Source organism: Psammomys obesus, unplaced genomic scaffold (genome assembly GCF_907164565.1).
Source record: "Psammomys obesus unplaced genomic scaffold, mPsaObe1.curated_primary_1811, whole genome shotgun sequence".
Lineage (NCBI taxonomy): Eukaryota > Metazoa > Chordata > Mammalia > Rodentia > Muridae > Psammomys > Psammomys obesus.
This window is the reverse complement of record NW_026595981.1, coordinates 26,631,792-26,659,767: the sequence shown is the minus strand read 5'-3', so window position 1 is coordinate 26,659,767 and position 27,976 is coordinate 26,631,792. Positions and strand designations below refer to the sequence as shown.

General features: G+C 50.2%; 2 protein-coding genes across 7 annotated transcripts; both read right to left on the bottom strand.

Annotated features, from left to right (window-relative positions):
• Positions 1-12,368: 12,368 nt before the first annotated feature.
• On the bottom strand, positions 12,369-14,510 carry Hexim1 (HEXIM P-TEFb complex subunit 1). Its single transcript, XM_055620424.1, has one exon. The coding sequence runs from the start codon at positions 13,819-13,821 to the stop codon at positions 12,754-12,756; it is 1,068 nt and encodes a 355-aa protein (XP_055476399.1). The 5' UTR covers positions 13,822-14,510; the 3' UTR covers positions 12,369-12,753.
• Positions 14,511-16,309: 1,799 nt separating this feature from the next.
• Positions 16,310-27,971, bottom strand: Acbd4 (acyl-CoA binding domain containing 4). Of its 6 annotated transcripts, none has more exons than XM_055619525.1 (11): positions 27,681-27,965; positions 27,471-27,539; positions 27,245-27,381; positions 26,970-27,089; positions 26,619-26,739; positions 26,455-26,539; positions 26,055-26,175; positions 25,730-25,816; positions 25,170-25,397; positions 24,434-24,573; positions 16,310-17,144 (listed from the first exon to the last, which is right to left on the bottom strand). In XM_055619525.1, exons 4-11 carry the CDS (start codon positions 27,049-27,051, stop codon positions 16,974-16,976), a joined length of 1,035 nt encoding a protein of 344 aa, XP_055475500.1. In that variant the 5' UTR covers positions 27,052-27,089; positions 27,245-27,381; positions 27,471-27,539; positions 27,681-27,965; the 3' UTR covers positions 16,310-16,973. The 6 variants fall into 6 exon arrangements, with proteins under 6 accessions (XP_055475500.1, XP_055475501.1, XP_055475502.1 ...); XM_055619526.1 differs by lacking the exon at positions 16,310-17,144 and adding an exon at positions 18,502-19,149 and having other exon boundaries at positions 27,681-27,957; XM_055619527.1 differs by lacking the exon at positions 16,310-17,144 and adding an exon at positions 18,502-19,146 and having other exon boundaries at positions 27,681-27,953.
• Positions 27,972-27,976: the final 5 nt, after the last annotated feature.

Below are 27,976 nucleotides of genomic sequence, written 5' to 3'. Positions count from 1 at the left end.
CTGGCCTGCGGGGACGGGCCGAGGTTGCAGCTCTGGCCGCATGCCCTCCGCGGTGCTAGGCAAGCTGGCGGCGCCAGGGGCGCCCAGCCAGATGGCACCCACCTCTCCCCACCCCCGTTCACCAAGTCCATCCCACCCCTCAGGGCCGCGAAAGGCAACCACCTCTAACTTCTATAGCAACCACCAACTCCCCTGAGAGCAGCTAGATCCGGGCACGTGGAGAACTCCAGCTCAGTACTCGGGAGATTTCTCCCGTCGAGCCCCCGCTCCTCCCAGTGGCCTGACCTCCAGCGTCACCGTCCACTTTTGGAAACTCCTAAAGTGCGCTGTCCCACTTGAGATTTTTTACGCCAAAGGGATGGGGTTCTGCCCTTTCGCAGGGTTGGAACAAAATAACTCATAGAGTGACCACGGGTCCAGTAATAGAAATGGAGTGGCCCACTTCGGATACTTCAAAACCATGTTTGCGTTTTGAAATCTGAGCCATAACTTTTGGGCGAAATGACGGTGCTACAGGGGAAAAGTGAACTTTTAATTCCAGTGTAGTCTATGGAAGCCTACACAATGACCCGCTTAAAGTCTTGTTTCACCAACTAGAGAGAGTATATTCTATGCCACCTTTCACATTGTTGCTGGAGCCATCTCTCCTTTAGGTGTAGAAGGTTCTTACGTAGACATGGCAGTTTCATGTATGTGTAATATAGGATGTGGGGGAGACCTTTGAAAGAATAAATTTACAACTTAAATTATAGCACTGCCAGCTTTTAAAAGGCCAGAGTTTGACGTGATAGTGTCTTACTGAACTGCAGATTAAACATCTCGTTTCCTAGAGATTTCCAGGCTGCACCTTTAAATAATAGCTTTGTTATTCAGCTGTCAGTTAAAACTGTGTCCAGGTAGGCTCTGAGGTAGGTGGTTAACTAGCCGTTGGTATCTGTGGGTGCCTTGTAGTGAATTTCACTGCCAGTTATAGATGGTCTGACTCCTAGGCCTTAGAACCCATGAAAGTTTTTTTCAGAGTGAAAGGACTGCCTCTAGTATGAATAATAAAGTGTTTTTGGCTGGGTGTGGTGGATCTCATGAATTCGAAGTCAGTCTGCACTACATAGTTCCAGGCCAGCCAGGGCTACCGGGCTACCGTAATGGAACTCATCTCAAAGCAGTCTAATGTGAAGACTTCATAGTTGTAGCTGATTTCTCCTTCCATCCCTCAAAAGCGCAAAAAAAAAAAAAAAGTTCTGTACAAATAAAACAAAAAACCCTGATCATCATTGACCAGGTTTCTTCTTTATTTTATTTTATTTTTTGGAGATGTCTTACTCTAGCCCAGGCTAGACTCAAACTCAGGGTAATCCTGCTGCCTCAGACATATGAGTGTTGGAATTACTGGTGTGAGCTTGTTTTCTCACTTGTTCCTTTGAGACAGGGTTTCAGATAGTCCAGACTGACCCTGAACTTGTGTAGTTTAAGCTGGCTTCGAATTTACTTCCTCCACCTCCCAAACCCTTGGATTATAGGCATGCACCACCACACCCAGTGTCATTTATTCACTTTCTTTGTAAGCACACTTGTGCGGGTCAGAATTCCTAAGAGTCCTGTTCTCCTACCACCTGTGTTCCCAGGGATGGAACTCCCGTTGTCAGCAAGTAACTTTACTTAATGAGCCATCTAGCTGTTTTCCTAATGGCTGTTTGGGTTTTTATTGTTGTTGTTTGTGTGCTCTTTTGAGACAGGCTGTCACTGTTTAGCCCCTGGCCTGGAGCCATCTGCTTGAGCCTTTCAAGTGTTGTCAGTTGTATACCACTGTCTTCAGTCCTGGCCAAGGTGACCTTTGAACTCATGATCAACCTGCTGAAATTACAAGAATGTACTGTCATACATAATTTACGTGGTATTGAGGATTGAATTTAGAGCTTTGTGCATTCTAGGCAATTATACTACCAACTGAACTACATCTAGTCCCCAGTAGAATTCTTAATCCAAAATGCAAACTTTTTTTTTAGGCATGGCCTTGCTCTGTAGTTCAGGATGGCCTAGAACTCATTTCCTATACTTCAGTGGTCTTAAGTTTCATTCATGGCAGCCCACTTGTCTTAGTCTAGGGTTACAAATATTAGTCAAAACGAAAAGAAAAAGCAGGGCACGGTGGCACACGCCTATAATCCAGTACCTGGGAAGGCAAAGGCAGGCTGATCACTGAGTTTGAGACCAGCCTGGTCTATAAATCAAGTACAGGACAGCCAGGGCTACACAGAGAAACCCTGTCTCAAAAAACCAAAAAAGAAAAAATGGGGAATGTAGTTCAGTGCACTTGCTTAGCATGCACAGGAATGGAGAGCGGGAGTGGGGGACACGTTAGGAAACTACCTTGGTAGGAGTCAAGTTAGAGAGTCAGAGCTGAGAGGGCTTATTTTTGTGGTTTTTCTGTCAAGAATTTATTAGAGGAGGATCCTAGACTCTTGTGATTCATCCTCTATTGTGAAGCAATCTAGTTAAAACTTGGGAGGCTATTGAATAGCAATACTATGGCAGGAGCAGAAATTTGTTACTTATAGATGAAGGCTCAACCATACTTAAGAGTGATGACACATGAGCTTTCCCATTCCTTGATTTTAAAGAGTTGGGGGTAGCTGGATGCAATCATTATACTCAGGAGGCTGAGGCAGGTAGATTGTCATATTGGACATCAGTCTGAGGCAGTGAGACCCTGTCTCAAAAGTAGACTGTAGGAGGGAGAGACAGCTCAGCCTTTAAGTGTTGAAGCGTTAAGACCTGAGCTCAGTCTCTAGAACCCAAGTTTAAAATGTGGATTGGGGCTGGAGCAATGATCTTTCAATGGACCTGGGTTCAGTTCCCAGCACCACCGTGGTAGAACATGACTAACACCAGTTCCAGGGCCCTTTTCTGACCTCCATGGGTATCACAAATGTATGTGGTGCACATACATTGACGAAGGCTAACACTCATACACAAAAGTGTCAGGTGCTGGGTGTGGTGGAGCAGAGGCAGGCATATCTCTTGAATTCAAGGCTCACCTGCTCTATAAAGCAAGTTCTGGGACAGCCAGGGCTACACAGAGCAACCCTGTTAAGGACAGGGATTGTTAGGAAGGCAGAGACTGGCTTCTGCTGGCGGGCAGCTGAGTGTACTTGTTTAGTTACAGGCCAGTAGGAGCTTGTCTCAAATAAGAATATGTCTATGGAGAAGGCACATGAAAGATTGCCCTCTGGCCTCCATATACTTGTGTGTGCACATCACACACACACATCTGCATAGACATACACAAGGCGAGGAGACATAGTGGCTCAGGAGAATCCTAAATGCCTCAAGTTCCTAATTTCAAATGGCATAACACTGCTTTCCTCACAGGTGCCTCACGAGTGACCACTCATCTGTACCTGTGGACATCTCGTTCTACTTCAGAAATAGCTTCTTCAGAAGCTAGGAGGAGTCTGGGGATGCGGTTCAGATGGCGGAGTGCTTGCCTAGCACACCTGAGCCTCTGTCTTTCCCCTCCCCACCAGTTAGCTTATTAAGACTTATGTAAGACCCACCTCACCAATAGTAGACGGCTGGGATGTACACAAAAGAGAAGCCATCTAAAGAAACCGAGAATTAGTGTCTCACGGCACCAAAGCGGATGTTGTTATAAAGTCCTTCCTTGATAGTTTATATTTATGTAACAGCCAGTTCCTGGAGACCAGTCACTCTGTAAGTAGTGCTGGGCAGAGGTGGAAATGCTCCAGATTCCCAAGTCACTCCTTGGTACTGTGAACGTACTTGCTTCTGAAATATTTGTGCTTTTGTGTGTAGCTCCCACAGTACACCCATACATCCATGCATCCATCTTCCTCCACTCCTTTTTTTTCAGCAAAGGGGACTCTGCATATCTCTGGCTGTCCTGGAATTCATTGTGTAGACCAGACTGATCATGGCTCAATATGTAGCCAAAGACTGGGCTTGATGTCTCAATTCTTGCCTTAGTTTCCTGAGTGCTAGAGTTACCACCGTGAGTTTTTTTTTTCCCCTTTTCGGGTTGTTTAAATGTTATTAGGCTAAGTGGATATTTATGAAGAACCGAAAGGAAGATGTTCCTTCCTGTCCCAAATTTGATCCTTTGCTTTTGCCTGAAAGTTGCATTGACATTAATGAGTATGCCGAATCATATGTCTACAGCAGCTCCCAGGGGCTGGATAAATGCCTGAGTGGTGAAGAGTGCAAATACTCTTTTAGGGGCCTGAGTTCAATTCCCAGCACCCACATCAGGGGGCTCACAACTGCTTAGTACCCCAACTCCAGAGAAGCCACCACCTGGCCTCTAAGAGCACTTGTGCTCAGGTTCACACACCCCTGCAGGCAGACACACACACACACACACACACACACACACACACACACACACACACGATTAAATCCTAAAGGAGGTGTTGTTTCCTCCCATATTATTATATATAAAGTATAAATTATTATATGTAAATTCTTACACTTAGCTTCATTATAGGAGAGTTTTATAGCAGAGTTTTTAGTTTGGTTATTTTGGTTTTGGCTTTTAGAAAATGTATGTAGTGTTCTGTCTGCATGTACACCTGCACACCAGAAGAGGGCACCAGATATCTTTGTAGGTGGTTGTGAGCCACCATGTTGCTGGGAATCAAACTCAGGACTTCTGGAAGAACAGCCAGTGTGCTTAACCTCTGAGCCATCTTTCCCTGGCTGGCTTTCTTTCTTTTTTTAAGACGGTTTCACTGAGTGCCTTGGCTGTCTTGGGAGTCACTTTGTAGACCACCTGCCTCTACTTCCTCAGTGCTGGTTTAAAGGCACGCACCACCACCCCTAAGCAGATGCCTGTTGGTGGTTTTCGAGACAAGGATTCTCCGTGTAGCCTTGGCTGTCTTGGACTCAGGGAGATCATGCCTGGCTCCAAAACAGACCAGTTGCCTGTTTGTTTGTTTGTTTGTTTGTTTGTTTGTTTGTAAGACAGGGTCTCACTAGCTGGCATGGAGCTCGAAGATACTTGTCAGCCGCTTCCAAGTAGCTGGCATTCAGGAGAGTAGTTGTTTGCTTACTGCAGACCAGTAACAGTTTATCTGGGCTGGGGAGGTGACTTAGTGGTCAAGAACACTTTCTGCTCCTGCAGAGGACCCGGTTCAGTTTCTAGCACCCACACAGTAGCTCAGTTCCAGGTGATCCATCACATGGTTGAAAACACTGTTGAAGGGGGGTGTGGTAGATCATAGTTCTAATCTCTACCCTTGGAAGGCTGAAACAGGAGGCTGGCTGAGAGTTCCGTGACAGCCTGAACCACACGTCATGTGGTAGGCTAGCTTATGTCACAGTAAGGTGCTCTCTGTCTCTGTGTCTCTGTCTCTCTCGTTGTTTTGAAAAATGGTATCTCTGTGTAGCCCTGGTTGTCCTGGAACTTGCTATGCAGACCAGAATGGCCTCAAACTCATAGAGATGGGCCTCCCTCTGTCGTCCGAGTACTGGGATTGATGGCTGGCACCATCTTGTTCAGTACAGTGGGTATTTTTAGACGTATTATTAGCTTTTTGTAGCAGCTCAGCCTTTTGAGTTTTGTTGGTGTGTTAAAGTTTGTTATAGAACAAGAGTTATTGTCTGTCATTAGATAAATTTTCATAACTGAATCTCCTCTTTATAAGTAAAACTCAAAAAAAAGTTTACTTAAGTAGTTTTGTTTTTTCTGAGACAGAGTCTAGTGCTGAGCAGGCTGGCCTCAGGTTCAGTAGGTAATTGAGAATGACCTTGAACTCCTGATCTTCTTGCCCCCATTTACAGTTCCAAGCACTCAAATGAAAGTACCATGCCCCATTTATAGGTCGGCAGGAGATGCTAGGGATTAATTCCAAGGTCTCTTGTATATTTTGTATAATGAACTAAATCTCCAACTTTTGGGAAGATTTGTGAGAATTAAATTACATGGTGGTGCATGCCTTTGATCTCAGCACTCAGGAGGCAGAGGACAACCTATTGAGTGAATCTATAGAGTGAGTCCCAGAACAGCCAAAGCTACACAGAGAAACCCTGTCTCAAAACAAACAAACAAACAAACAAACATTATAATCTAAAACTCAGCCTTTGTTTCTTCAAGAAGAACCCACGTGGTGCTGGGTGTAGTGTCACATTCCTTTAGTCCCAGCACTGGGGGTTTGAGTTTAAGGCTAGCCTGGTCCACATAGTGAGTTCTACAATAGCCAGGGCTACGTGCTGAGATCCTGTCACAAAACAAAAAACCTAGAACCCCAATGGTAACCACTCTGTATTCTGAGATGTCTTGACCAATGACTCAATTTTTGTTTCCCAGGTCATGTATTTTCTTAATTACTTTACTAGGCAAGGCATGGTAGACCATGCCTGTAATCCTAGCGTTTGGGAGGAGGCAGGAGGATCAGGAATTGAAGGCCAGCTTTAGCTACATAGTGAGTTCTGAGCTACGTGAAACCTTTGCCTTAAAATAAAGTTTAAAATTGCTTTTCTGAGCCAAGTGTTGTGTGATGCATGCCAGGCTACTGTGGGGAAGCTAAGGTAGGAGATTGCTGAAGCCTAGAAATTGAGACCAACCTGGGCAATGTAGTAAGACCTGGTCACAATAGAAAAACTAAATAGCTGGTTATGCTGGTATATGCCTGTAATCCCAGCACTCTGCAGACAAATGGGTAAATCACTGCAAGTTCAAGCACAGTTCTGTATAGTGATTGTCCAGGCCAGCAAGGGCTCTATATCAAGACCCTGTCTCCAAACAAACAAACAAACAAACAAAAACAAATCAGTAGGATTAAATTTGAAAGTCTTTTTCAAGTGTGATGGTATACACCTTTATCCCAGCATTCAGGAACCTAAAAATAGTTGTAAATTTGAGCTCTAAAGCAAGACTGTCTCAAACATAAACAAATATAAATATTGGGGTCCAGTAAGATGGCTCAATGGTAGTTACCACCAAGCCCGATGACCTAAGTTGGATTGTCAGGATTTAGAAGGTGGAAGGAAGGACACCTTTCCACAAGTTGTCTTCTGACCTTCACTTGAATGGTGTAGTGTGCATGCACACACATACAAATGTAGGGCCTGGAATGCTGGCCAAGTGGTTAGTAGAACCTACTACTCTTGCTGAGGACCTGGGTTGGTTCCCAACACCCACACAGCAGCTCACAACCTGTCTGTAGTCAGGACATTTAGTGCTCGCTTCTGGCCTCTGGACACCAGGTGTGCATGTGACACACAACACACACATGAAAATAAAGCTTTTAAAAATAAAAACACTACGTTACTTTTTATTTTTTTTCCACATAAGCTATTTACATTTTGTGTGAGAGTCAAGTGGAGCTTTTATTCCAGTCATCTGTGTAAATGTGCTAAGTATGCTTGCTCAGGCCTGTAATCTCAGCATTCAGAAGCTGAGGCAGGATTGTTCTGAGTTTGAGGCTAGCCTGGGCTCCATAGTAGCACCAGATGAGGTTGGCCTAGAGTGAGACCCAGTCTCACAATAGTGACAAAAGTCCACAAAATCATGTGCCCTTTAATATCTCAGTATGTTATTATAGCCAGCTTTTGATCACACTCCGTTGTTATAAATATTTGTTGTCCATCGTTAGGCATGTAAGTAGATTAGGGCAGCATGTGTACATGCTTAGAATTATTTAATATTCTGTCTTGGGTTTTCTTTTTGTTTTTGTTTGTGTAGCCCTGGCTGTCCTGGAACTCTCTCTATAGACCAGTCTGGTCTCGCAGAGATCTTCCTACCTCTGCCTCTGGAGTATAGACTGCTGGGTGTGATGTTTGGCTTCATATAGCCATCCTTTGATTTAAATTATTTATTTCTTTTCTTAGGTTTTTTGGGACAGAGTTTCTCTATGTAAACTTGGCTGTCCTGGACTTGCTTTGTAGACCAGGCTGGCCTCGAACTCACAGAGATCCACCTGCCTCTGCTCCCAGAGTGCTGGGATCACAGGCGTGAAGCACTGTGCCTGGCTCTAAAATAGTTCTGTCAAGGCATTGTTGTTATTAATTTCATACATGCGTTCACAATGTTATTTGATCACTGCCCCCCTCCAGATCTTCCCACACCACCTCCCAATTTTTTGTTTTTGTAGTCCACTTTTTCCAGTTTGTACTTCGAATGTATTCATGGGTGTATGGCCATCCATGCAGCATGGACCTGGCAGGGGCTACATATTTATTTATTTATTTATTTATTTATTTATTTATTTATTTATTTATTTACCCAAGACAGGGTTTTTCCATGTAACCCTGGCCCTGGAACTGGAACTCTCTATAAACCAGGCTGGTCTGGAACTCACAGAGATCTGTCTGTCTCTGCCTCCTGAGTGCTGGGATTGAGGGTGTGTGCCACCACGGCTGCCAGGCTAGGGTCCACATCCTTAAACCTCCCTCCCTCCAGAAGCCATCAGTTGTCAGCTATGGGATGGAGAGTTGTGCTCACCCTTCCCCTCTGTGCTGGAATGTTGACCCTTGATTTTCTGAAGGTAGACTGTTTGGTGTAGGGGTTTTTTGTTGTTGGTGTTGTTTGTTTCTTTTGTTTTGTTTTTAGATTCTGTGGAGTTCTTTTGTTTCTCTGTCTCGTGTGTCCCCAGTCAGGGAGATCAAAATCAGAAGCCTTGTGCATGCTAGGAAAGCACTCTTCCACTGAGCTACCTCCCCAGTCTCTAACTTGAAGTCATTGGGATAAAGTAGACTCTGATTTTTGCTCTGATGCTGCCCACCGAATATTGACCCCAGCCTTGTGCGTAGAGTGCTCAGTCTGCCCTATCACTGACCTACATCACACACTCGTGGTTTGGGGAGATAAACTCCTAACATACACAGTTCAGGCTAGCCTCAAACTCAGAAAACTCTTGTGCTTCCCAAGTCCTGGGACTGTATAGTACTTTTTTGTTTTTGTGTGTTTTGGACACAGGGAACCCCTGTCATCTAAGCTGATCTTCAGTTTGCTGGGTAGCAGAGGATGGCCTTTAATTCCTGTTTGTCCTGCTTCCACATCCCAGATGCTAGGATTCCAGGTGCTCACCGACACACTCAGGAGAGGTGGCTTACTTTTGTACAGCACTTTGAAGAAGATTTCTTTGTATGAGTGTTTTGCCTTTGTGTATGTATGTACACCGCATGCATGCCTGGTACCATGGATGTCAAAAGAAGACATTAGGTCCCCTGGAACTGAAGTTATAGATGGTTGTGAGCCACCATGTGCTGTTGAGAATGGGTCTTTTTCAAGAGCGACTAGGACTCTTAACCTCTAAGTAATCTCTCCAGCCTCCTGTATGCTACATTTTACTTCTCATCTGTCTTTCCTTAATGACACTTTCATGGACACGTGTTTGTGGCAGATGCACACACACACACACACACACACACACACACACACACACACACACGTGGAAGCCAGAGGACAGCTTAGATTGCCCAGTGACTGTCCACCTTGTTTATTTTGTAGGTTCTTTTTGTACATGTGAGTACATGTGGAGCAGAGGAAACCTCCAGCCATTGTTCCTCAGGAGCCAGTTCCCTCTTGTTTTATTTTTGAGATGGAGTCTCATTAGAGCTCTAGCTGTGGCCTGGAATTCACTATGTACACAAGATAGGTCTGGGACTAAAAGAGATGTGTTTGTGTCTTCCTCCTGAATGCTGGGATTACAGGCATGTGTCACCATGGCCAGGTACCTTCCCCTTACCTAAGATGGCGTCTCACTGGGACCTGGGACTTACCTATTACACTAAACTGGCTAGTTAGCAAGCCCCAGGGATCCGTCTGGATCCGTCTGCCTCCCCAGTGCTGGAATTATGAGAGCAGCCCACCATACCTGGCTTTTAAAAATGTGGGCTCAGGGGACAAACTCAGGTGCTCAGGCTTTCATGGCAGGCACTTTACCAAGTTAGCGCTCTCCGCAGCCCCCCTTTTACATTTGGGACAGGGGCTCCTGTAGCCAGGCTGGCCTAACACTTGCCATGTAGTGGACATCGACTTTACTCTTCTGATCCTCCTGTTCCTACTTCCTGAATGGTGGAATTACGGGCCTGAGTACATGCCTGGGTTATTAAACCCAGGACTCTGTCCATGATAGGAAACCGCTGTAACCAACTGAACTACGTTCCCAGACCGCTAGTTAAGAGAACAGTATTTTTGGATCTAAATCAATTTTGAATTCCCTGGTTCTGTCCACGAAGACTCTTGAAATCAAAAAAAGATTCTGCCTCTTAACAGTCTTTTTTGACCAGCCCAAGAAGAGTTCTGCCTGCCTGTCCCAGTCTGAGAGGCAGCTTCCTCATTCATAGCCATGCCCAGTACAAGACAGGGAGCAAACTGAAATTGCTCACTTGTGAGCCAGGTCTTTTGAGCAGCTGTTAAAATGTTTGGCAAAGGGCTTGTATGAAAGGCTGGGGGTGGGGGTGGGGGTTGGATCATTTGTCATCACAGCCCTGTTACTACAGGCAACTCAACGTCTTTGCTGTAGTCTCTTTCAATCTAGAAAGCGTTGATAGAAGAGCTTTGTGTTAGCTTTTATCATTCCAAGAACATAAATAGCAAAATGTTAGTGCCTTTGAGTCAGACAAATTTGCATAACCCAAGGTAAAGCAGAATGATTTAGAGATACTTAAAACTAAGTATTTGTGTATTTTTTAAAACGAGACTTAATTTGCCTCTGCAGAGTAGAATGTATTCCTTTTTCCTAATAAAAAACGAATTTAAGGTCTTCCCAGGGTGGATTCTGGAAATGCTGTTTCTAATAGGAGGAGAGATAGGTGTTTCTAGTCAAATCTTTCCTAGGAAAATGATCTGAAATCAGAGGTTCTCACTGCTGCATCCTATTGTGGTGCAGTCAAAATGAGGCCTGGCTTTACATGGTAAAGCCAGAGGGCACTGTTGCTGCTTCCCACCAAACAGCCAGTTTTCTAGGGCTGCTGTATGACGTCATAGAATAAAAATGAAAAACACGAAGAAATCCATTTCAAAATAGACATTTAATGCAATCCTTAGGTCAAAGAAAAATTATTTTTACAGTTTCTACAGTGGGCCACTTGCCAGAAAAGGATCAGCACAGTCTGGTTTTGAAGGCCCCAATTCTGTCCTACTGGCACAGTTTCCCTTGAATTATTGATTTGTATATGCTGCTTATGCATCATAAGGAGCATTTCATTCTTGAAGTTTCAATCACCTCTACTGGTGCCATTTAGCTGCCAGAGCATGCAGAGAGGCACCCTCCCCAAGGGGTTCTTAACCACCAAGGAATTGGACAACCTTGAGTCTCTTGAACCCACTTGCACATACATGCATATGTATCTACATACATATGTATGTGTGTTCACACACATAATTATATGGGGCTTGTTGACCCCCAAGGCCCCTATGTTTTTAAGGCCCCAAGTTAAGGAGCCAGTGTGCTAATAAACGTGAGCGATACAACTGCCCGAGTTACGCACAGGTCAGGTGAAGGAGGGTTGCATTAGCTATACTGACAAGTAAGAACAACTGTTTGATCTACAGTTTTGATTCTGTGGTACGGATCAGTTCCGAGCTCCTGGCATTTTCAAGAACTACCTAGCCCGGGCAGCTGTCCAGGCAACTCAGGAGACTGAGGACAGCTGCCCTACTGGGAACATGCAGGGTCTCTATTCACCATCTCAGGACCTCAACCCTCTCCCAAACCACTTTTACTTGTAGAAAGGGGCATTTCAAATTTCAATTTGATTTGAATGGAAAGGGCAGCTTTTTTTTTTTTTAATAGGCAGAAAAAGTACTTAAAGATTGGACAATGACGCTGAATCATTGGATCACTCAGCCATTTCAAGTCCAATATTGTCTCTAACATTTTTTAACTTAGTTTCCCCACAAGTTTCTCTTCGCTATCTCCTGTTTGAACTAAGCAAGTTTATCAGAAACTACCTAGGCACGCAGGGACTCCGCTGGAGTTGTGGGCTGGCTAGAGGAGAAGCCAGGATTACTGAGGATCTGATCTGTAGAAATGAAACAAGGCTTTTGGCTATTGACAAACTGCCAGCTCAGGCTTCTACTTTTGTCAGCACACTTTGAAATGGCCATCAAGGCACACAAGCTCAGCTTCTCCTGTTGCCACTCTGCTCCTCCAAACACCCAGCAACTGGTTAATGTCTCCAGTGTTAGGAAGCAAGTGCCCCTAAGTACTGAGGATAAAGCTGAATGTATTTTACCTGAACTGTATTCTGAGGTATACTAAGATCCACTGCTAGGAGGTGCGGGGAGCAAATTGAATTTCTTTTTGCAGACTGGTAAATTTTACAATTATGCTACCCGACCTCAAAGTGCAGACACATAAATTTACCAGCACAATTTTGAATCTCCAGAAATCACACTGAAACTGTTACGTTTACAAACATTAAATTTATTATAACTAGAATGAATGTAATGGTTCTCAGATTTGGCCACCTTATAGCTCCGCTTAAGGAGGGGATTTTTTTTTTTTAACAGAAAAATGCATTATAACTTGGTCAAATTACTTGCACATTAAGAAACAATGTCTAAGGAGGAAAACAAGAAAAGCAACCCTTCAGTTTCACATAATTAAAGAACAGGAGAAAGCACACAAGCAACATCATAGCTAAATTTACCAAACCAAAGCCAGGGGGATTTTCTCTTCTGATTATATGTCATAAAAAGGTCCGCTGTCTTATATACACATGTATATAATGTTACATTCCAGCACTGTAAAAAGTCCCCTTTGCCCCCTCCCCCCAAAAGTTTTCAGTCTAGTCGCCGAACTTGGCAAGCGGCGCTCGCTCCTGCTGCCGGTGCAGTTCGTTCTCGGTCAGCAGCTGGAGGTTCTCGGCGCGCAGCCTGTCCAGCTCCAGCTCTAGCTCCCGCACTCGCGCGTCGACGCCACCCAGCCGCTTGCTTTCCAGCCGCAGCCGATTATTTTCGTCCTCCTTGCGAGAGAGGCACTTCTCCAGCTCCAGGTACTCTTTGATAAGCTCCTGCTTGCTCATGTTCTGCAGGCTCTCGGCGTGGTACCGCTCGTATGTCTCCGAGAAGTCCCGCTGCAGAAACTCGCTGCCGTCCCCGCCCATGCCATCGCTGCCTCCGTCCTCCTCACCAGCTTCCTCCACAAAGTCCTCATCGCTGGTGTCGTCGGATTTGGCGGCTGCCCGCTTGGGGTAGAGGCCAGTTTTGAGATCAGGCTCCTCCTGGTCGTGGTCATCCATGAGGAACTGCGTGGTGTTATAGGGTGCGACCGGCTGGCCCTTGGCGAACATCTCGGCTCGAACCCGCGAAGCTCGCAGGCTCTGCTTCTCGTCGAACTTCTTTTTCTCCTCCCACGTCAGCTTGTAGTAGGGCTTCCAGTGCCGCTTCTTCTTGGAGGGGCGTCTCCGATGCTTTTTCTTGCCCAGCTGTCTCTGCTGCTGTCCCCACGGCTCCTCGCCTCCAGCGGCAGCAGCCTCCAACTTGGTGGCCCCTGAGTCACGACCCGGCTGCACGAGGGACTCCGACATGGGTTCCCCCTCCGGCGACGGGGAGGCACCGCCAGTGGATAAGTCCTCCCCATTCTGGCCCTTCTCGCCCGTTTCCAGGCAGCTTGATTCTGGACAGGCACTGGTCTGCAGCGGGGGCCGCTGGTGCTTCAGGGCCCCGTCCCCCTCCTGGCCCGGACGGCCATCCGACTTCGGGGACGCTCTCGGTGGCCACCTACTGTCCTCCTTGGGCACCCGTTCCCCCGAGCCTGGGGGGCGCTCGGAGTTCTCCTCACGGACAACAGCGGCACCTGTACAGTTGCTAGTTGGAGGCTGGTGTTGATGTTCTGTCAAGAGCGGCTCGGCCATGGCTTAGTGGAGTCCTCCTCTGGAAGTTCGGGAAATTTTGGCTTAGGGAGAAAGGCTTTTCTTTCTTCTCAACGAATGTCCAACAAAGTCCTCTTCGGCCGGCAATTTCTGCAGTGACGCCTTCCGTCCGTCCTGTCAGCAAACTCCAATCGCAACTTGGAGTCCAGTCAACAAAGGGTTAAGCGCTAGGCAGCGTGGCCAACTAGCAGGTCCAAGGGGTGCGCGGCAGGCACCGCACGTAATATGCAGAGGGGTGGGCTTCACTGCTCCCGCCGAGCGCTCCCACGGTCGAGGAGTTGGTGGGCAAGGAGAGGAGGATTAGGTCCGAGGGGTTAAACCCAACCCCGAAGGGGTTAAAACTACACGATGACGCTGCCTCCGAGGGGCCGAATCCACAAAGGGTTAAGTCCCCTGCCGCAGAGCCCACAAGGGGTTAAAGTCCCGGAGCCACCTCCTCCCACTTCCACGGGTGTCGCTCCAACCCGAGCTCCCAGTTCCCCAGGCCGGGCCGGAGCCTTAGCCGAGGACAGACAAACTCATCTCCCCTCTGGCTCGATGCTCCGCTCAGTTCTCCTCCGCCTCCTCCTCCTCTCCTCCCTCCCTCCTCCCCCTCCAGACAGCTCGTCTTCCGCCTCCTCCTCCGGCCTCCCCTCCCAACCTGATTTTCCACCTGCCAACTTCCAACTGCTGTCTCCAAGCCCTCGGCGCCTCTTATATATAGAAGCTTGCTGGCCCCGCCCGCGCGCATGCGTAACGGAGTCCCGGCGTGGGGCCGCCGGGAGTCGTAGTCGCCCCCTTTCGGGCCCGCCGTCCCCGCGCGCCGTGCAGCGTAGCCAATCGTGGAACGCGCCGGGGGCGCCTCCCGAGCCGCCTCCTTCCACCGCCCAGCCGTCGCTGAGGAAACGCGAGCGGCCATTGGGCGAGAGTTAGTCGTCTCTCCTCGGAGAGACGGCCAATCGCAGAGGAGACAGGGCGGGCTCTGGACCGTACCATTGTGCTTCAGGAATACGAGGAGATTCCGTGGCCTTTGGGAATCTAGACAGAGTATTTTCACTAAAAGGCGAGTTTAAAAGACTACGGAGGTATTCTGCTCCCAGCGGAGGGGCTCTGATGGCCACGGACGGTTTTCAGCTAGGGCCAGAATGGTTTGTCCCTAAAAAGTAGTCCCTAAAGTGTAAAAGAGGATTAAATCCTATAAAGAGAGATGTTAGCCTTGATTACTGATGCCGGATTCTTAAAATCACAGTAATGTCTCTAAGGCCGGTGACGAGTCTCTGGGTGAGAGAGAAGCGGAAGGATATTGTGGACAAGTATTTATTAAGGAAAAAAAAAGACGAAAAGCGCATGAAGAAGTAAACAAATGAAGAATTAAGAAGTGCCGCCTTAAAGGGCCAGTGTTGATGGCCTGCCGAGCGTCGGCCTCAGACAAGGCCTCGGGAGACGAGAGGGCGGGTTCGAGTCCTGAATGACGTCGGCCCCCCGACTACGCTCGGGACACCTGGGTGAGAGCAGCCACCCTGGCCAAGAGCCATCGCCTTCCCGAGGTGAAGGCAAAGTGGTCATCGCGGCCGAGCATTTCACCCGAGCCCCATGGAAAGCGCCCGGTGGGGGCGAAGGACTCGCCCCGAACCCCGGCTTCGGCCGAAGAAAATGGCCTCCCGTGGCCGACTTGGTCTGTTCGCTTCCGAGTTCGCGAACCTTTCCCCAGCCGGGACAGCGGGGCTCAGGCCAGCTGACGTGCGTTTCTGTTGGGGAGGGGTCCAAAAATCAATGCATTTCCAACAGAAGGGGGGTGTCGTCCCCAGAGAGCAGACCTGGGGGAAGAGGCTTCGAGAAGGAGGGCTGGAGGCCTTCCTTGAAATGGGTGTGTTTGGTCCAAGGTCGTGGGGTTGCTTGGGGATGAAGTAGGGGTCCTATTTCCCCTTAAAAAAAAAAAAAAAAAAAAGAGTTCAGACTGACTCCGCACTCGAAGGGCCCGGAGAACTCTCTTTAATCCCCTCTGCATAGTTGCCTCTTCTCCCTTGCCTGGGTAACTAGTGACCCATTCTTATTTCTCCTTACATTCCAACCATGATTCACTGAGATTCCTCTACACACGGAAATGTTTGACCACCACAGCCATGTGAGGTAGGGCAGGATTTAGCCTCCATTTTAGATAAGAAAGCTCTAGGACTTGGAGAAATAAAGTGACTTATCCAAGGTCACCTGACGACTAAGTGGCAGGTCTGACTTGAGCTCAGGTCTTCCTGACATCCAATACCCATTCTTTCTGTCACAAACACAAAATCCAAGGCCTGAACAGCTGGCTCAGCAGTTAAGAGCACTGGCTGCTCTTTCAGAGGGTCTGAGTTTGGCTCCCCAGCACCCAAGCTGTGACTCACAATTGTTTATAAACTCCAGATCCAAGGTATCTGATGCCCTTCATTGGCACCAGGCACATATGTGGTTTGCACATATACGCGTGCAGGAAAGAAAACAAACTCAGATATGTGAAATAATAAAAACAATTTAAAAGCAAAGCACAAAATCCTTTTTTCCCCATCCCCTCAAGAACTCTGGATTGAGAATTTCTAGTAACTTGAAGCTTCAGACCTCTGCAGACTGTTATGCGTTTGACAGTCATTTGTTAGGGGGAAAAATAGTTCTTGAGTTTCAAGTTGCCTGGACTTCACTATGAAGACTAGCCACAGGGAGCCAAAATAGCAAGAAAATCCAAGTAGCAACTTAAGTAGCAACTTGTGACCCAAACTGCTGGGAGCTTGGGAATTTGTGGACAGATGCTGTGGAGCCGTTGACTGGGAAATGGAAGGAAGGACGTTTTGTTTTGTTTTTAAGGCAAGGCCTCATTATATACTGCAGTCTTGCCTGAAATGCAGATTTTGCCTTAATCGCCACGGTAATTGCAACTATAGGTACATGTCACCTCCCCAGTTAAAGGTGTTTTATAAGTAAAAGGGTTTAAGCACCTCAGAGTGCTGGGTGGGGCTGCACTTTAGTGACAGACTGCCTCGGAGGGAAAGCAAACAGGAATGCCCCTGGGGGGGAGGGGGGGGCGCATTGAGATGTTTTGAAGATGACCATTCCAGCTTGTTTTCCACGCGCTCTCAGAAACCCTGGTCTGCCTGAAAAGCCTGCTTTTCTTCATCCGTTGCTTAGGCCGCGCCAGGAAACCAGGAACAAAGAGGGAGAAGGGGCACAGGTACTGGAGGAGGCGCCTCAGTAGTTAAGAGCACTTGTTCTTGCAGAGGGCCAGACACAGCTCCCAACCGTAAGTCCAGTTCCAGGGATCCCATGTTCTCTTCTGACCTCCACCGGCACCAGGCCTGTGTGGTGCAGAGACATACAGGCAAATGAAAACTCACATAAAGTGTATATTAATTTTTTTTTAAGTGAAAAAGGGGACTTGGCAGACAACCTGACTGGGAGAGTCAAAACTCCCACATTTAAGGCTCTTAGAGGACTTGGACTCTCACAGTCAGGAATATGGAAGTTACTGTGGAACCTAGACGAATTTTCCTAGACCGGGCCTCTCGGTGGGGTCTCATCGATAACGAGATAACATGATCACCGGGCTGCAGAATTCCAGAACGTCTGTATTCTGGATCCTAGCCCTCTGCCAAGCACTTTCCACCCTCCAGTCGCTGGTGAACCGCTCTACCGCTGGCAGAGATCATTCCTGCTTCACAAACGAGTCAACCCAGACTCAGAACAGCTAATCTCTTAGCCCACGTTTGCAGAGCCAGCATTTGAGTTGTGAAGCCGACTTTCCTTTTTCCCTGCGTCCTGGCTCCCACTGCCCAGCTGTCGCCGCCGGTGTCACGGGCTTTTCTGCAGCCTATTTGCTTTGTGACCTTGTAAAGCAGCAGTACTGTGCTGTGAGTGTCGCCCGTCTTTAGGGCCACCCTCACCCTGCTGTTAAAGCCCGGAAGAACGACTGTATTTTCCAGAGAGGCACAAGCCTGGGGAAGTGGTCAGACCCACAGGGTGTTAGGGAATTCGGAGGAAGGAGACTGAAGATCACCAGCACCGTCCCCAAGAAAAGGGAGATCCTGGGGCCCGGGTGGCAGGAGCTGCCAGTAGCTTGCCCTCGGTTCGTTGGCTCTGGGTACCAGGAGGTGCTGGAGTGGTCAGTTTAAAGCTGTGTGCAGGTTAGTGGCTGGAGCCGGACAGGCCCAGTGGGGTCGACACAATATCCCACGGGAGGCCAAGGCCACCTAGACAGGCAACATAGAACCCTGGCCGCACCCCTCCGAGGAGGGGCGGGCCCTGGCTTTCTAGAAAGTTCTCTGGGAAGAGGTGGAGATAAGGTGTAACAACCAAGACTTAAGGGCCTGGGAAGAGGCAGCGGCGTTCGGGGCCCAGCACTGGGTACCCCAATCCACAGGGCAGTGTGCAGAGCTAGAGCAGCAGCCCTCCCTCTGGGGGCGGGGCCGACCCACAGCCAGATCCTTGCAATAACTCCAGGCCATAGGACATTCCCTCCAAACTCCCGCCCCGGGGGTCCTCCCTGACCCCGGCGTGAGGCCTGTTTTCTCCTGGTCTCCTTAGGGAGGAAGGAAGATACTCCTTATAAGGAAGCCTTAGCTTTCCGCGGGCGCTTGTGGTGGGAGTGGGGCTGGACTCGTGTCTCGCGCAGCCCGCCCGCTTCCCACCCTTTCCACGGGCGCCCAGACGGCAGACTCGAGGTTTTCTTTTGTTTAATGAAGCGTTCAATTGCACGTGAGTCTTCAGTGAAGGCCCGAGCGGGATGTGTACTTGTGCGTGTCCGGGGCATCCCAGCCCCCAGCCTGCACACTCCTCCCGTCCCTCCCCACTCCCGCGGGCTCTGGCCTTTCTTGCAACCTTCCAGCCAATCAGTCTTCAGGCCAGGTCCAAGTCCCAACTTGCCCAAGAGCTGAGCCTCCGCAGGGAGCCGACTCAGCGGGAGCAAAGTCAGGTGACCCGGAGGGTGGGGCCGGAGGGTGCTCCCCACCAACCCCAAAGCTAGGACGTGCACCGTGACAACAGCCGACCGCCGCAGGCTGGGGAACATAGGTGCGAGCTGCAGGGAAGGCTGGGGTCTTAGGGGACCCCTACTAAAAGAGGGTGACCGAGGATGGGAAGGAGGGTTTCTGTTTTCCTAAACCTAAGGAGGCTCAGGACACAGCAGGACATGCGGGGACCCCTCATAGCCTTCTCAGTTGCTAGAGAGACCCCGTCCTTGAGTCACCTCTTCTGGATCCGAAATTGTCGGAAGAGCCACTGGACAACGAAGGGCCACAGGATAAAGAAGAGCACCGTGGGAGCCGAGAGCCGTAGGGGCCGAGGCCGAGTCCTTGGCGGCCTCTGCTGCCAAGAGGGAAGGAATCAGAAGCCAGCCCAGGGGCAGTACGACCTAGTAGCCTGTTTCTGGACTCATCCGGCCTGGCCTCCCTAAGACCGGGAGGGTCCCCCACACATGCCCCACAATGCTGAAGCGAACCCCTGGTTCTCTCCCTCACACACAGTCCAATCCCACGCGATAGGAGAGGCTGTAGGAATAGCCTAGGTTCCAAGCCGGCTCCTCCAGGCTGCAGAGGAAGCCGTGGTTAAGGACTGAAGACCCTCTGTTGCAAAGCACATCACATATTTTAGACAAGGACCGGAGTGCTCAGATGTTCGTTTCTAAATATCTATTCTAGAGAGAGCCTGACTCTTCGGAGGCGCAACTGATTCCAAGGTTGGGGCAGGGAAGGCGAGGCACTGTAAGAAGAGCTCCAAAGTTGTGACAATCGAGCTTAACAAAAGAAAAAATACATATAGAGAGAGGAGCTGGTAAGCTAGTTCAGCGGCAAAAGAGCCCATTGAACCCCCAGCCCCAACTCCGGAGCTGTGCTCTGACTTCGCATGCACACGGCAGCACACAGTGGAGTCCGTAACTTCCATCGGAGGGTCCAAGAACCTCAAAGCCAGCGCCGCCCAGACAGCGCACAGATGTCAGTGCAAGCAGAACACCCACGCACATAAACTGAACATTTAAAAAAAAAATAGAAAGGCTGAGTGTATGTGGCTCTGTGACAGGGCACTTGCCTAGCAGGTGAGGTGCTGGCTTCAATCCCCAGGACCACGGGGGGGGGGGGGGGGATGATGTTTATAGAAATTATACCACTGAGGAGGCTTTCTTTAAAAATCACTTGGCTAAGTGTGATTCCCAGCACCGCATCAGATGACTCACAGCCATGCATAACTCCATTCCAGAGGCTCTGACACTCTTCTGAACTCAGTGGGCTCCCACGTGGTGTACATACATACATACATACATGCAGTCAAATAGACATAAACATGAAATAAACATTTTTTTTCTCTTTTTTTTTTTTTGGCTTTTTGGGTCAGGGTTTCTTTGTGCAGCCTTGGCTGTCCGGGACTCCGTTTGTAGGCCAAGAATAAATAAATCTTAAACAAATAAATAAATACGGGCTAGGGATGCAGCTCAGTGGGGGAGCATTTCCTTAGCATATACGAAGCCTGGCGTTCCATCCCAGCACTGGAAAAGATAGAAGTCGGGCATGGTGGCCTTGCCTGTGATCCCAGCGCTCAGGAGACTGAGGCAAGAGGATTGCAGGTAAATTCCTAGGCTAGTCTGGCACATACATCAGGACCTTGTCTCAAAAGAGAGACAGAAGCCTGGTGTGATGGCACATGCCCTTCATCGAAGCACATGAGAGGCAGAGGCAGGTTGATCTCTGAGTTCAAGGCCAGTCTGGTCTACAGAGTGAGTGTCAGGACAGCCAGGGCCACACGGCGAGAACTCTGTTTCAAAAAGAGGAGGCAGAGGAAGAAAAGGAAGAGGAAGAAGAGGAGGAGGAGGAGAAGAAGACCAGCACAATGGCGCATTGCTGCACGCCTGCAATCCCAGCACTCAGGGAGGCATGGGCAGGCGGATCTCTGTGAGTTCGAGGCCAGCCTGGTCTACAAAGTCCAGGACAGCCAAGGCTACACAGAGAAATCCTGTCTGGAACCCCCACCCTCCAAAAAAAAAAAAAGGGAAGAAACCCTGCTTTTTCTGTGGGCAACTTTGTTTCAAGGAAAACCCTACAGAAAACAAAATGCTAACCTGTTAGAGGAATAAGAGACTTGAAAATCAACAGATGTTGCAATCATTGAATAAATGACTGTCCAGGCAAAGATGATCAGTTGCTGCCAAACCCAGTACGGTATAGTTGATGAGCTGGACACTCCCTGGCCTCAAGAGGAAAACCTGACAGAGTTGGGGCCAAACTGCCACCCTCCTACGCTGGCCAGCAGTACACGCTAGACTCACTAGTGGTGGAGGGCCAGAAATCACCCGTCCCTTGATGTGAGGAATACTCTGATACCGTTTGATGAGTGTGTGTGTGTGTGTGTGTGTGTGTGTGTGCGTGCGTGTGTGCACGTGTGTGTATGTGACGTGGGTGCACATGCCTGTGATGTCTGTGGGGTGCCAATCAAGGTCTGATTCCCTGAAGCTCAAGTTCCAGGCATTTCTGGGCTGACACGGGCAAGGAAGTAAAGCTGGGGCCTCTGAATGAACAGGAAGCACTCCTAACAGGTGATCCGTCTTTCCAGCCTCCAGATTTCCGTCTTCATTTTTCCGAGACAGGGTCTTTGTAGCTCAGGCTGGCCTAGGAACTCACAATAACCCTCCTGTCTCAGCCTCCCAAGTGCTGGGATTACAAGTATAAACTATACTGGGTGGCAAAGGAAAGGAGGTAGAAGCAGGCACGCCAGCATGAGCTGAAGACCAGCCTGGTCTACATAGTGAGTTCAAGACCAGCCAGGGCTACCCGGTGAGACCCTGTCTCAGACAAAAACTAACAAACAAACCAACCAACCAAAAAAATCCAAGGGCTAGACAGATGACTCAGTTAAGAGCACTTGCTGCTCTTGCAGAGGACCCGGAACTCACATGGCAGCTCACAACTGTCCTTGATTCCACTTCCTAGGGATCCAATTCCTGTTCTGACTTCTGAGGACACGAGACACACACACACATATGCAGGCAAAACACCCACACACATAAAAACAAAAACACTAAAGCCAAACACAGGCGTAAGCTACCATAGCTGGCCTCTCATGGAGCCTCGACCAGAATGCTTCCCTGGACACCAAGCCAATCTTTGCATCTCACACTCATTTCACAGGAAACACAATATACAAAATCAGATATGATCAGACCCCAAAAGGTGGTAACCTTCCACATGCCAGAACTAGTCTAGGCTGAAGGTGTAGTGAGATGCGGAGCTGAATGAATGCCCTGGGTTTGACACCTGCACAGCCAACAATGATGAGGAACTAGGGACAGTGTGACCCGGGCCTGCGTGACAGCAGCTGGAAAAGGCAGTCTCCGGACAACTAGGAAAACCCGAACTTGGATTGGATATCTGATGATATTAAAGAATTAACTGTAATAAAATGTATTGGGGGGGGGGCTGGAGAGATGGCTCAGTGCTTGAGAACACTGGCTGCTCCTCCAGAGGACCTGGGTTCCATTCCCAGCACCCACATGGCAGCTCACAACCACCTGTAACTCTAGTTCCAGATCCGACAGCTTCACACAGACATACGTGCAGGCAGAACACCAATGCACATGAAATAAAATAAAGTGGCAAAATGTGCTCAGAGTGGAACCTAAGCATAAGCATTATGATGCTTTACAGTTTAATTTAATTTATTTCTTATTTTTCGGCTGGCCTGGGACTCAGTGTGTAGCTTAGGCTAGCTTCAAATCGCATGGATCCTCCCGCCTCTGTCTCCAGGGGATTACGGTATGCCAGGACAATCTGCCGAAAAATGCTTAGGATCTGTGAGATGGGACGAAAGCGAGAATGGGTGCTGAGGCCAAGCCTGATGACCCAAGTTTAATCTCCAGGACTCACGTGGCAGAGATACAACTGTCTTTCACACGTGCTCCATGGCGCACGCGCACACACACACACACACACACACACACACACACACACACACACATACGCCACCTCGCCAGATTTTAACCAGGCCCGATATCACAAGCCTGTGATTTCAAGTTACTTAGCAAATGCTAGGTTTAAACTCCCTCACCCCCCTTTTGGTGGTGACAGAGCCCTGTGCCTCTAGGGAAATGCCCTATTGCTGAGATTCACACTCCCAGCCCAAGTCCAGCCATTTTATAATCTATAAAACACATTACAATTTCAAATGGGCAATTTTGTAAGAAAGACGTCTTAATTAGAAAAACAGGCTCAGTGCTAGTCCTCGCTCTGGAATCCGGAGCACTGGGGGTGGGGCGGGAGAAATAACTTAGCACTTCAAGTAGGTAAAAGGTAAACCGGGGATGGGCGGAGGGGGGGGGTGGATACTTTGGGTGGGGAGGAGAGGCAGTGTTGATATCCTGGTCACCAGGGCTCAGATCCACCATACTCAGGGGCTTAGGGGTCACACCAGAGGTCCCCAAACCACAGCAACTAGGCCCACTCCTGTGATAACCCCAGGCTTCTCGCTAGGGTGAGTACCTCCCTGAAATGAGCCCTCAGAGCGACAGCCCATTGGAGGAGACTGCTGGGTCCTGCTGAAGCAGTTCAGTGACGTCTCCCATGCCGTGGCTACCCCCCCCCCCACCCGGGGAAGCTAAATTCCCAGACCTCAGTTTCCTGTTCTGTAAAAGGGAAATAAAGGCAGATGTGGCGGTGACCTCCGTAGTCTCCACACTCAGGAGGCTGAGGCCAGGAGACTGGGAAATTTTAAGCCTTCGGGCTACACAGCAACACCAGGGCACAAACAAATCGACAAAAGTCAAGCCTTTAGGCCACATGGTGAGTGAGGATTTGGGGGTGTGGGGGGGACGGTGAGACAAAAACCAATAAATCAGTAGCGAGGCAAAGAACTGGTCTGGATTAGAAAACACTTAGGCGGCCAGGCAGAGCGGCTCCTGCCTGTAATCCCAGCACTGGGATTCCTATGTGTAACAGAGAGACAGGCAGCTCACTGGAAGACCAGCGGAGTCCGCCTAGTTCCCGACCCGACCGGCCTACCTTACAGACTTAAGTTTCTGTCTCAAACCGGACAAATAAAACCAAACAAGGGGTGTGGGGTGCTGTGAAGTGTTCTGCATGAGATGGGGTGCCGGGAGATGAGAGGTGCGAAGTTGGACTGTTGCAGGAGCAAACCCTACAGTTTGGGTAGGAATTGTGGTGCCGGCTGAGGGTCCACAGTGACCCCCACCCACAGCGCAAAAAGCAGACACTTCCAACTCTTAGACGTGACTCCCTGCTTGCTGGGTCATCAGGGAACGGTCCTCCTTTCCCAGTGTGCTCCTGTAGCACTCCCGCTAGGATATAAACACTCCTGACTAGAGGCAGATGGATTTCTGTGAGTTCCAGGCCAGCCTGGTCTACAAAGGGAGATCCAGAACAACCAAGGCCACACAGAGAAACCCTGTCTTGAATAGACAGACAGATAGATAGATAGATAGATAGATAGATAGATAGATAGATAGATAAAGGCCTCACCGTTCTCTGCACAAAGCAGTAGACAGGTCAGGTGGAGTCATAGGGCCAAAAACCCAAGCCAGCTCAAAGAGGAGCCCAGAGCAGAGGGCTGAGGCAATCTTGTCCAATCTTGAGGTAAAGGAGGGACTCACCTGCTCAGGTAGCTGGGGCTTGCTCTCCAGGCTCTGCAGCCTCCTCTGAACATCCCTCATGCTTTCCTGCATGGCCTGGACTGTCCCCACCAGCCATCTGTCCAATTCCTGGGGCTCCACCAGGCTGCCGCCCAACCCCTCTGTGGAGCATGGAGACACGGGGAAGGTGACTCAGGAGACAATTTGCACAAGCTGAGGCAGGTCCAGAGAAGGGTACAAAGGCCCTTTGCAAGGTCCCCTCATAGGACTGAGTCATGGGCTACTGAGATGGGGTTGAATCCTAGCACCGCCATCAGTAGCTGTGTGGCTCTAGGCAGCTCATTCACCTCTCTGAGCCTTGTTTTGGCTCCTGAAAATTAGGCGAGGATGTTGACTTCCATCCTGTCTCTTCAGGAAATAAGGGACTATTTAGGAAAGCACCCCTTCAGAGATTTAGCATACGGGAGTTGTAGACAAAGATATGTCAGACAGAACTCACTGTCTCCCTTTGAGAATTCCAAATGGGAGGCACAGAGAGTGGACCAGCTTCCCAGTGTGCACCTGTGTCTCCAAGTTGCCCCCGCTGAGGGACAGAGGCCAGCGGAGAGCCAGACAAGGATTTTGCTCGCAAAGGCAGGTGTCTGTCTGTCTCCCAGGCTGCTCTCCTGCCACCCCACTGGACTTTCACCTTTGCCCTAAGAGGGCAGCACAGGAGAGGCTTAGGAGACCAAGACCATGGGCAGGGTAGAAAGCTCACCTTTCTCACCGGGGGACTCGGGGCTGCTTCTGGTGTCCAGCTCTCTGCCAGCTGCTTCCTTCTGCTCTGCCCAAACCTGCTCAGATGAGCCCCAGGTCCCAAGATGGAGGTGGGGCAGCTCGGACACGGGAACAGGGGACAAGAGGGGCGATCTCACCAGCTCTGGCTCTAGGTGCTCCACGGAGTCACAGAAAACATCCAGGTCCAAGTCTCTGGGTGGCTGGGACTCTGGAAGAAGGGAAAGGACTGGCTCTTGGGGAGGGCAGCTGCACCGGGGTTGGGGTCCCTGCTCTGGAGGGAAGGGAGAGTGGACCGCTGAGTACCAAGCCCTTCTTCGGGAGGCCGAGAGTTCCTGCCACTGCAGGTGCGAAGGGCCCGAGAAATGAGACGCTGCTAACAGAGTCTCAGAGCGTCCCCTTGGCCTCTGAGAGCACAGGAAGTCTCAGTGTCCCTGGGCATGCAGAGGGCAGCGTGGCATCCCGCTTCTTTCTCCTCTTCCCCCGGCGGTGTTCCTTCCCAGTCTACGTGTGGCCCTGTATCTCTCCTGCTCACCAACAAACCTGGACTTGGAGGTAGTGGCTCCCTGAGTTGGCTAGAAGGCTCTGGAGCAGCCTGATCGGCTCTCTGCGGTGCTGGCTCTTTCCAACCTGTCAAGACACAGCACTCAAAGGTGGGGCAGGGAAGGGCTGGCGTCTTCTAGTGTGATCGAGTCCCTTGTCCCCATTAGTCATGCACACTGGCTGATAACTAGCCCGACAGGGGCACTGATTTGAGGTCCTTACAGAAACCACACCTGGTATCCCACGGCTGAACAGCAACCACCCACCAGCCTACAGCTGGGACAGTTCACTCTGTATTTCAGGGCTCCCACCCCGAAGATCTGACCTGTGACCCTTCTCAGGAAGGTTTCTGGGGGCCTCGGCATGTCGGGGATCACTTGGTACAGGGGCTCGAAATAACCAAACATATTCTCCGCCACCTCGCCCAGGGGCACTGTGTCAATCACCTGTGCAGGAAGAGTTCTCATGGGGCAGGCTGGACCCTCCCACCAGCACCCACAATCCCCCCTCTCCAGCCTCTCTCCTTACTACTGTCTTTTCATACTCCTCCACCTCCCATCAGTCGGGATCCGAGAGAATGGGGGGGGGGGGAGGGGCAACGGGAAGGGAGTGATTTCCAAAGGGATATCAAGGGAGGGGAAACCCGGAAGCCCCCCCCCCCGGGGGGGGGGGGGCCGCCCCCCCCCCCCCCCCCGTTAGGGACGGAGCTCCACAGCCCTCGCTACCTTCTGTGCCACCAGCTTCATCTCTGAGATGTAGGCGGACATGGCTTCCTCTCTGCTCATCTTGCCCAGGCTGTTCCAGGCATCCCTAGGAGGCAGAGGGCTGTGAAAAGTCTGGGTGACAACGGAGGCATTTTTTTTTTTTACCCTGCAGGAGGGGAGCTCACCACTTGTAACGTCCAATGGGGTCCCAGAACCCAGGCCGGGGGACCAGGCAGGGCCCCATGGTAGCCTGCTTGTAGTAGCTGTAGAATCGCAGCATCTCTTCATAGGAGGGGCGGTAAGAGCCTGAGCAGAGGGTTGGGAAGTACCTCATCAGCCCCAGTTCCAAAAGGATGGAGGCTGCACCTTGGCCTCCCAAAGGCGGCCAGAGCACCTGGGACAGGAAGCAGAGGGGACCCCACCACAGCACAAGGGAGGCACTTGTCTGTAAACATTGCCGGGTTCGGGCCCAGTTCTTTCTTGGTGTCGGAGCCCAACCATCCTGAACCCCAAAATGCCGATCCCTCCAGCCTCACCATTCTTAGGCAGGTTCTGAATGACGCTCACTGCTGCCTGGAACTGTTTCTGACAGTCGGGCTCTTCTTTCTCGGTGCCCATGGTTGCTCCAAGCTCTGAGCCTCTACTTTGGAGCGTCTCTGCAAGAGCGAGCGTCATGAGTGTGACCAGGCCTCACGGTCCACGGTGGCACTCTAAGCCACTGGTCCAGTCTCCAGAGGGGCCAACTAAGTCCCAAGACCTGAGCGCTACCCCAGGAGGTCAGAGGTTGAGCTGACGAGGCTCGTTCTCCTACCTCAAGGCAGCGTCAATGGGGCCAGGGTGGCGAGGGACCACCAGCTGGGCCATGAGTGGGAGGAGAGGCAGGTGGCAAGGGTCTCAGAGCCAAAGACGTCCCCAGATGCAGCTCTCTAGATGCCCAATTTCCATTTCCTGAACGGGCGAATCAGCGAGCGAGGAGGAGTCAGAGTGGGAGGAACAGCCTCCCAGCCCGGCTCTCCGCGCCCCGGCCCTTCACTCACCCCTGGGTCCCCACTGCCGGGACACCGGGGTCCTCTTCTCAGCACTAACCAGTGGTTTCCGATTGACCTCTGGGTCCAGAGGGGCAGGGAAAGGGAGGGACGCAAAAAGGAGGAGAAAACTAAGCCAATGAGAGGCACCGTTTCACATTCGGGGCTTTTATGGCCGAACCAGTCAGAAAGACTCTTTCAAGATTATGCAAATAGTCTCACCCTGCCTCTCCCAGTCAGGCGGGGCTCGCTGATGGGTCGCGCTCCGCACCCCGCGGCAGCCAGAGGCGGGCTGCAGCGCCTCCCGGTGGACGCACGTTCGGTCGCGGGGTCCTCGCGCCCCCTGGTGGAAACTCGGGGTGTTGCTAGGCTAATGCCGGCCCCGCCTCCCAGGAGCACCTCGACCCTGGCAGCAGAGGGGAGTCCCGGGACCCGGCGTCCCGCAGAAGGCAGCCTGGAGCGGAGTTTCGGAAAGAGTAGGAGTGAACCAGAAAAGTAACGAAAGAGAACGTTCCTGG